At 43.3% G+C, this 10126-nt stretch overlaps 1 protein-coding gene across 1 annotated transcript; it reads left to right on the forward strand.

The window, feature by feature from the left end:
- Positions 1–2889: 2889 nt before the first annotated feature.
- On the forward strand, positions 2890–8097 carry mars2 (methionyl-tRNA synthetase 2, mitochondrial). The gene is made up of 3 exons (XM_069893207.1): positions 2890–3242; positions 4518–4852; positions 5599–8097. The coding sequence occupies exons 1-3, from the start codon at positions 2906–2908 to the stop codon at positions 6802–6804; spliced, it is 1878 nt and encodes a 625-aa protein (XP_069749308.1). The 5' UTR covers positions 2890–2905; the 3' UTR covers positions 6805–8097.
- Positions 8098–10126: the final 2029 nt, after the last annotated feature.

Here is a 10126-nt window from a genome sequence, read left to right on the forward strand (position 1 = left end):
ACACTACCTGGTTTTATTTTTCTGCTTCCAATTCTTCTACTTTCCTGATTGTCCACATTTTTTTTTTGCACCAATATTTGATGGAATCTTAGTTGATAAAATACCTTTTAGAAATCTTCATATAGCTCATCGACGCTTTCCTTCATGCACAGGATGTGTAAATCGGACAAACGTGATTTCACAAAGCCATGTTGAGTTTGTATGATCACTCAGATTTTCAGTTTCTGTTTATAACATGTTAATTTTGAGCAATTTCTCTATGGAAGACATGAGACTAACTGAAGTATTCCAAGATTCCAAAAAAAAAAAAAAATTTACAAAAAAAACCAAAATGACAATGCTGCCCAAGCTGCTGTAATGTCATTGTTGCCACTGATGCAGACCAAGGAGAGCAGGGAGAGAAAGCACTCCCCAAAGGGTCCTACTGGCATTGGGATTCTACAGGTTTTAAACAGCCTGTTAAAGAAGCCAACAGTGTTTTATTTAAAATCCTGCAACTGCGAGAACTGGGCCCAAGATGGTGTGCCTGTGTATGGCAGGGGCTATGAGGGGTTGCAGACTTTGTAGGAGCAGTGGACTGGCACAGTGCAACAGTAACAGGAAGAACACCTCCTACTTATAAGAGGAAAGATGGTGACCACAGTGGCAAGGGGCTCTGTGGCTGAACGACATACACAGGCTGTTGACAACTTGGCTGTTGGTGACTTCAGACTGCATGCTGATGGAGACTGACTTATGAGGACCAGGTACTGGAACTAGAATTCAAGAGGGTGCTGGGGAGAAAGGACTCTGAAGGCTCTGGGTGCTGAAGGCTTCTTCATTGTGTCAGAGGTCTGGATTGCCAAATTATTTGAACTGGAGACTTGTGCGGCTGCAGATGCTGCAGGAGTGCTTGAGGCAAATCCATGGATACTCAGTGCCTTGGTGGGGTGGGGGGGGGGGGCTTTCTTTTGCTTCTCTTTGACTGCAAGGGGCACTGGCAATGCTAATGGCAGACAAAAGGAAAAACTGTATAGAACATTTCTGTTTTCTTACATGACCTTAAAAGAATCTTGAATCTTAAATATATAGTAAGCCTATTGTCTCCTGCTTGCTTTCTTCCACCCTTTTGAATAAACGAGTTATAGTTAACATTTTCACATTTAATGGAAATTTTGGAAAATACATCAATTATCTCACTGGCCAACTCTTTTAAGATGGCCATCAAGAAATGAAACATTAAAAACAACATTGGAGAAAACCAACAGGTCAAACAATGTACTTTATAAAGAAAAAAGATAAATAAAGATATATCTTTATTAGAACCAAAGATTCACAGTGCAGTATTTCAGCCCTTCTAGTCTGGGCTGAACCTTTTTTTCCCCCGTCCCACTGACTCGCACCCAGCCCATCGCTCCCCATCCACCTCTATCCACCCACCTCGCTCCCCATCCACCTCTATCCACCCACCTCGCTCCCCATCCACCTCTATCCACCCACCTCGCTCCCCATCCACCTCTATCCACCCACCTCGCTCCCCATCCACCTCTATCCACCCACCTCGCTCCCCATCCACCTCTATCCACCCACCTCGCTCCCCATCCACCTCTATCCACCCACCTCGCTCCCCATCCACCTCTATCCACCCACCTCGCTCCCCATCCACCTCTATCCACCCACCTCGCTCCCCATCCACCTCTATCCACCCACCTCGCTCCCCATCCACCTCTATCCACCCACCTCGCTCTCCATCCACCTCTATCCACCCACCTCGCTCCCCATCCACCTCTATCCACCCACCTCGCTCCCCATCCACCTCTCTCTCTCTCTCAAATCCACTATTTGATCTGCTGAGCTTCTCCACCATTCTGTAAGGGATACTGGAATGTGAGGAGTCAAGCAAGTGCTAATTAAGAATGAAGTATTATGGGTTAACTTAAGGTGAAGGGATACTGGAATGTGAGGTGTCAAGCAAGTGCTCATTAGAAACGAAGAATGGGTTAAATCAGGGTGAAGGGATGCTGGAATGGGAAGAAGGGTTATAAAAGTATAATAAAATAAGGATCTTCAAAACAGGATAGCAAGTAGCAAGTCTTGGGGATTGATTAATGAGTAAAGAACAAAGACATGATATTTCCTGGCTAACAAGTTTGCAGGACGGCACATAAACTGATAGGAAGTTAGAATCCACGTGGGCAGAATTACCTAGTGCTAAACCAATCCAGGAGGCAGAATGTTAGGGGGAAGGTATCTCTGAAATGAAATGCATAAAAGTTGGGTCAGCCTCAGTATTCCCAGGGTAAGGGGAAGCACCCAACTTTGCATTGTTGTCATAGTATAATAAAAGTTCTTTGTTCTCAATTTTTGTCTCGAGTAAATTCTGTGAAGGTACTTCTGTTTCTCACAATTCTCCTTTTAACTTCAATCACGTTGTCCGCAGACATTCCATGAGCTCTGCTTCTCCTTGCACAGATACTGCCTGAGCTTCCGCGCCGCCAGCTTCCGACCCCCAGCATCAGTGGGGGCTTTTGTTCTGCTTTCAGGGCACTTCAGGCATCATCTGAGGTTTGCTTTTAGTTTCTATTCACTCCGGGTTCTGTGAAGGTTGGAACAGGTTGCAACTGATTCTTCACGCTGCATTTTAAATGAAAACTCTGGGGAGCACGTAGCATTTAAAAAAAATAGGTAAGTCCCCTTTTGCACCCGTCAGCCATTGCTGTGGGACTACAGAGTTTCTCACCGATAGTAGATCATGAGGCCACAAAGCAGCGACCCCTTCCGAAACCCACGACCGGCTCACTCCTTGAAGACCAGACTGCGCACGCGCGCAGAACCAGCCCGTCCTCGGACGCAGGCGCGCAGAACCAGCCCGTCCTCGGCCGCACGCGCATGCGCATTCCTGGCGCCTGATTGGTCGTTGGCAGGCATGCGCGTCGAGGATCTGCTCCCGGAGCGCGGCCGACTCCTGCGCCGAATGTGGGCTTCCGTGTCCCTCTCCCGCCGGTGGAGGGCCGGAAACCGTCTCCGGCCGGCGGCCCAAAGCGGGTCGTCCTCCGGATGTCGTTCGGCCCCATGCCAGGCCTGCGGAAGCCGACGACGCTCCGGGCCGGCGGCAGCTCCCAGCCCCAATGCTTCCTTCATTACGACTCCCATTTTCTACGTCAATGCGCCTCCTCACATCGGGCACTTGTCCTCGGCCGTGTTGGCCGACGCCTTGTATCGTTGCAAGGTCTTACTGGGCACCGAAGCAAAGTTCACAACAGGTACTGGACAATGAACGGCGAACGCAGCTCTCACCCGCATCTCCAGCCCCCAGACGCCACGAACCCTGATCCTCACCCACCAGCCTCCGCATCCAACACGATCCCACAGCCAGGCATAGCCTTCCATAGGGACCGCTCCCACCCTGATTCTCTCGTGTGCCCACCCATCGCACCTTCCCCTATGGCCACAGGACTTGCACCCACACCCCCTCCCTCACCTCGGACCGGGGCCCCAAACAGGCCTTTCAAGTGAAGCCACACTTGACTTGTGCATCCGCAGAACTAATTTCCTGCATCCGGTGCTGCCTCTGTGGCCTTCTCGACATCGGAGAGACTGGGAGATCACCTTCACTCCGTCTGCAGAGACCACCCAGTAGCCAGTTCTGGGTCACACTCCCACACTCACGTCTGTCCATGTCCATGGCCTCACCCGCAAATTGGAGGAACAACACCAGATTTTCCATCTGGGCATTAACATTGGCTTTTCTGGTTTCTGCTAACCTGTTCTCCCCCATCCCCCCCCCCCGCCCCCCATTCCCTTCCCCTTTCCAATTCTCCTCCCTCCCTTCCCCTCCCATCACCGAGCCATCCCTTCTTTCTTTGATCGCTGCTGACTCTCCCTCCCTCCCTCCCTTCTCCACCTATCACCTCCAGCCCTCTTCCCACTTTTTTGTTTGGATCGATGCCAGCTGACATTTCTCCATACCTTGGTGAAGGACTCAACCCTGAAATGTCAGTAATGTATTTTTACCTTTGCCATATAAAGGACACTGCTTGACCTGCTGAGTTTCTCCAGCTTTGTGTTTTTACTATAGAAACAGTTCTTGAGACAGGCCCAAACCCTGTCACTGGAAAGACTAATTATCCAAAAATCCAGTTCAATCAAGTTATTTAAGTATGGCAATAAATATAAAAGTAAAATATTTGCATCTCCTTATTGATGTGATTACTCTTTGTCATGTTTCATATCAATGACAACTCAAACTGAAAGAAAACTGCCGATGCTGGAACTCTGAAGGAAAAATGCTAGTCCTGGAGAAGGGTTAGGTATTGCTTCAGATCTAATCTGCTGAGTGTTTTAAACCTTTTCTATTTTTTCCTACATAGAACATTTACATGGCTAAGATAAAGAGTTCAGTAAATGTGTGTTTTTAAAAACCTCCAAGCCATTGTAATGCAGTCAACTACACCACAAGTCCTTTCTCATTTGATTGAAATATGTATGTATTTGTTGTCAGATTTTGTTGCATAACACAGTGCCTTCTTTTATTTCAGGGACGGATGAGCATGGCCTCAAAATTCAACAAGCTGCAGATGCTACAGCTAAGAACCCATTGGACCTCTGTGCCAGTGTATCTGAGGAGTTCAGGAAATTGTTCCACAAATCCCAAGTTTCATACACAGATTACATTCGAACTACAGAGGAGCGTCACAAAACCGCTGTCCAACATTTTTGGTGTGTTTTGCGTGAAAACGGTTACCTTTACCAAGCAACATATGAGGGATGGTATTCTATTCCAGATGAGACTTTCCTTTCTGATTCACAAGTTTTAGAAAGAAGAGACATTCATGGGAACTTTATTAAAGTATCTTTGGAAAGTGGTCACAAGGTAATCATGTGCCTGACATTGTGTTGGTGACTGTAATCAACTATATAACGTTAATTGAACCATTAGATGGTATTATTACAATTTGCATGTTAATGAAAAAGATCAGTAGGTGTATTTGTTCATTGTGCCATATCTGAATTTTTCATAAGTGAAAAGATTTATTTAATATGTAATAAAAATACATTTGTCGCAGAGCAGATATGGAGGAAGTTAATGTTTCAGATACATTAGCACTGTGAGTGATAAATATTGCAGTACATTGACATGAAACATTCTTTTTTTTCTTTCTCTTCTTATATTCTGCCTGACCTGCAAAATAATTTCAGCATTTTTATTTTAGATTCCTTCCAACTGTGATATTTTGTTCAATTGAAAACTGCTTTGGCTTATAGTGTTGACTCAAGGTTGAAAGAAAATTGATTTTTTTCTATTAACATTTAGTGATGTGACTTGCAAATTAAGTCTGCTGAAATTGACTTCTCTCCGTATTCATCTCCTGCTGAACCTTGATTCAACCCTAAAAGATCACGTTCCACTCTTATCAAGGTATTATCAGTGTTCCATTTGGCACAGCGACATTCCCAATAATAGTTTCGCTCTTTTTAGTATTTTTCACTTTGTAAGTATATTATACTTCATGCTTCACATTGAGTGATAGACTTGTTGCACACTGCAGCTTTCATCTGGAGAAAACTGATGCTCTCATTGTACTTTGGATTATTCTAACTTTTATTTTTAACCAACAGGTAGAATGGACTAAAGAAGAAAATTACATGTTCAAACTGTCAGAGTTTACACCAAATTTGTTAGAGTGGTTAAAGAAGAATCCACAAGTAATACGTCCTGAAAAATTCCACCACATTGTTCTCCGTTGGTTGCAGAAAGAAATTCCAGATCTATCAGTGTCACGACAAAGGAGTCGTTTGAAGTGGGGCATTCCAGTTCCTCAAGATCCAACGCAAACAATTTACGTGTGGTTGGATGCTTTAGTTAATTATTTGACTGTAGCAGGTTATCCAAAGAATCAAAATCTGCCTGCATTTCACCACATTATTGGGAAGGATATTCTCAAGTTTCATGCTATATATTGGCCTGCTTTCCTGATAGCAGCTGGCATGCAGTTACCAAAACACATCTATGTTCATTCACATTGGACAGTCAATGGCCAGAAGATGTCCAAGAGCCTTGGAAATGTTGTTGATCCCATGGAAAGAATTTCTGTATACACTGCTGATGGCTTCAGATATTTTTTGCTGCGCCAAGGTGTGCCAGATTCAGACTGTGACTATTATGACGATAAAGTTGTGAAAGTTCTAAATGCAGAGCTTGCAGATGCATTGGGAGGTCTCCTTAACCGCTGTACAGGCACAAGCCTGAATCCTAATCAAATCTACTCTATGTTTTCAAATCACTGTTTTCCTGAAAGGCATCCTGAAGACAACAGGCCCCTCATAAGCAGAGCAACAGCTGAAGATTACAAAATGATTCAGTTGGTTGAGCAACTACCCTTGAACGTTAAGGACTACTTTGAAAATTTACAAATTTACAAAGCCTTAGAAGCCATTCAATTTTGTGTTCGGTTAACAAATGGTTTTTTCCAGAGGCACACTCCATGGAAACTTGACCGGAAAATTGCTGAAGAATGTTGCTGGCTAGAAACTATACTTCACATCACTTTGGAGTGCCTCCGTGTTTATGGAATCTTACTGCAGCCAGTAGTCCCAACAATTGCAAATCAACTGCTTTCACGTATAGCTATTGGCCCACATGAACGAGACTGGGGAGATTTGAACTTCTTGGCCAGATACCATAATAATATTTGCATTTTTGAAGGAAGAAAATTAGGCCCTGATACAGGATTCCTGTTTAATAGATTAGAAAGGACAGAAAAAGTACCAAGCAAAACTCGAGGCAATCAGAGGAAGTTGAATATGCAGCATATTCTGAAATAAATTTGAGATGATAAATTACTCAGAGTTCTACGCGATTAATGTCCTGAAGATATTGTATGTATATTAAACAATAATTGTCATGTAAAATTGATGGTACTATATATTTTACCTGCCATTTATAAATCTCTTTAGCCACATATTTAGCTGCATTAACTTCCTATTTCTAGCCTTATTAATGCATGACACTCCTGAGATTGCAACTCTGGAGGTCCTGTCCTTCAACTATGCACCTAACTCTTTGCAAGACCTCCTCATTGATACCTACATGGACCACGACATCTGGCTGCTCACCCTCCCTCCTGAGAATACTAAGAACTTCATCCAAGATATCACGGACCCTGGCATCAGGGAGGCTAGAATTAAATTGAGAATTTCTCTTAATTTGTTCATAATTCTCACCTGTAAATGGCATAACTTCACTCTTAACCCAATTGACTTTATAACCCAATATAATCCCAAAATCTTCCAATTTAGGCTGCAAGTTTTGAAATGAATTAATTGGTTCTGTCAGATATATCAGAACATCATCAGTAAATACATTGATTTTATGTTCTTCCTAATTGATCCTGAAACCCTTTATGTCTGAATCTAGACGAATAGATGCTGTAAACGGTTCAATAGCCATCCTCAACATTCATTGGAGCGCTTTCATCCCTAACGTCGAAGTACTCGAGATGGCAGAGGTCGACAGCATCGAGTCCACGCTGCTGAAGATCCAGCTGCGCTGGGTGGGTCACATCTCCAGAATGGAGGACCATCGCCTTCCCAAGATCGTGTTATATGGCGAGCTCTCCACTGGCCACCGTGACAGGTGCACCAAAGAAAAGGTACAAGGACTGCCTAAAGAAATCTCTTGGTGCCTCCCACATTGACCACCGCCAGTGGGCTGATATCGCATCAAACCGTGCATCTTGGCACCTCACAGTTCGGCGGGCAGCAACCTCCTTTGAAGAAGACCGCAGAGCCCACCTCACTGACAAAAGGCAAAGGAGGAAAAACCCAACACCCAACCCCAACCAACCAATTTACCGCTGCAACCGTGTCTACCTGTCCCGCATTGGACTTGTCAGCCACAAACGAGCCTGCAGCTGACGTGGACATTTACCCCCTCCATAAATCTTCGTCCGCGAAGCCAAGCCAAAGAGAAGAGCCAGGAGTAAAAGAACTGGAGATAATGGACAACCTTGTCTGCTAAATCTGGGCAGTGGGAATGTGGATGAAATTTGACGATTAGTTATTAGGATCAAAATATAGAGCTCTAACCCAATTAATAAATGTTTGTCCTCATCCAAATTTTTTCCAGCATTTTAAATAAAAACTCCCACTCCAGTCTGTCAAAGGCTTTCTCCACATCTAGAACCATGACGACACTCAAGTCATCTCTTTTTTGTGCCAGATGTATAATACTAAGTAATCTGCATACAATGCCCACCGATTGCCTCCCTTGCACAAAGTCAGTTTGATCAGCATTTATTAATTTAGGCAAAGAAGTTTCCAATCTATTTGCCAACGCTTTGGCAATAATCTTATTCAAAAGTGATATGGACCTATAAGATGATGGTTTCAATGGATCCCTATCTTTCTTGGGAATCACAGTAATAACCGCTGTCAAAAAGGACTCTAGGAGAGCATGGGTTCCCACTCCATAACAGGTATTAATAAATCTTTAAATTCTTTATAAAATTCTGGTGAAAATCCATCCTTTCCTAGGGATTTATTAATTTGCAAGGAGACCAACATTTCCCCTATATCAATTTGAGTAAAGAGAGCATTTAACCCCTCCCTTTCTTATAAATTTAAATTTTGGAGATCCAATTGTGACAGGAAACTCAATTTTATTCAAATCCCCCACCGAATGAGATTTATATAAATAAACATAAAATTGCTTGAAAGCTTAATTTATTTCCTCCTGTCCAAATCTAGTTTAATTGGATTTATTGTTCTAGAGGTTTGTTCTGCTTTCAACTGCCAGGAGAGGGCCTTATAGGCTCTTTCCCCTAGCTCATAGCATTTCTGTTTAGATCTTGTTATAATTTTTTCCATTTTATATGTATCTATTGTATTATACTTGAGCTTTTTATTAATTAACCATCTATGTTTATCCCACTCATTGAAGGTCCTTTTCTAAAACTGTAATCTCCTTTTCCAATTCTTCCACTTCCCTTGAGTGCTCTTTTATAATCTCCGAGACATAGCTAATTACTTGACTTCTCAAATATGCTTTAATGTGTCCCATAGAAGAAGTTTATCCACAGTGGAATTACAGTTGGTCTCACACAATGTTATTTGGGCCTGAATAAAGTTACAAAAATCTGGCCTTTTTAACAGCAAAATGTATTAAGGCACCATCTATAGACCGTATGCTTCTTAAATGGCATTATCAATAGTCAATACAGTACAAGAGGTGAATGGTCTGATAAGAGTCTCGCCTCATATTCAGTTTCCTTGATCTTACCGTGTAAATGGGCAGAAACCAAAAATAAATCTATCCTCAAATAGGAGTTATACTGTCTTGAATAGAAAGAATAATCCCTCTAGGGAGAAGCCTTCTCCAGATATCTTTTAAGTTCAGCTCCTCCATTAACCCCAAGGTAGTTTTTGCTGCCTTTGTCCTAGTATATTTCCTTCCTGATCTATCCAGAACCAAATCCAAACAGAAATTAAAGTCTCCACTCCACCCACCTGATCATAAGCCAATTTAAAAAAAATATCTCATGAATTTATCATTGTCTGAGCACATTAGGGTCCAGGGATCTTATATCTGACAGTACAAGAATCCTGTGGGATCTATATTTACCTCTTGCGGGCCAAGTTTTCATTCTCCATCCTGTAGGCTGACTCATCCTCTTCCTTTATACAATCCCCTAGCGTGGTATCGCCAATTTGTAGAAGGTGTTATTGTCGAAATGGACTACACAATCGTAGGTTTGAAGTGAGTAGAGCAGGGAGCGTAAGAATGCGGCCCTGTGGCACCCCGGTACTGATGGAGGTTGTGAAGGAGAAGTTCGCTGATTGTGGTCTGGAGGTGAGGAAATCCACGATCCAATTACAAATCAAGATTACAGATATTTTGCTTTAGTGATGGTTAGCTAAGTACAAGTCTGGTTGTGACTATAGTATGTGAAAGAAAATACAAAGGTAGCAAGGAATAGCTCAGCTCTGAAACAACAAGGGATAGGGCGGATAAATAAAATGTCTTTGGCTTGGCTTCGCGGACGAAGATTTATGGAGGGGGTAAAAGTCCACGTCAGCTGCAGGCTCGTTTGTGGCTGACAAGTCCGATGCGGGGCAGGCAGACACGGTTGCAGCGGCTGCAGGGGAA

The sequence above is a fragment of the Narcine bancroftii genome, chromosome 8 (assembly GCF_036971445.1).
Source record: "Narcine bancroftii isolate sNarBan1 chromosome 8, sNarBan1.hap1, whole genome shotgun sequence".
Classification (NCBI taxonomy): Eukaryota; Metazoa; Chordata; class Chondrichthyes; order Torpediniformes; family Narcinidae; genus Narcine; species Narcine bancroftii.

Coding starts and splice junctions, on each gene's coding strand:
- mars2 (XM_069893207.1), top strand. CDS start 2,906: ATGCGCGTCGAGGATCTGCTCCCGGAGCGCGGCCGACTCCTGCGCCGA. Junction 3,243..4,517: donor CGAAGCAAAGTTCACAACAG/GTACTGGACAAT, acceptor CTTTTATTTCAG/GGACGGATGAGCATGGCCTC. Junction 4,853..5,598: donor CTTTGGAAAGTGGTCACAAG/GTAATCATGTGC, acceptor TTTAACCAACAG/GTAGAATGGACTAAAGAAGA.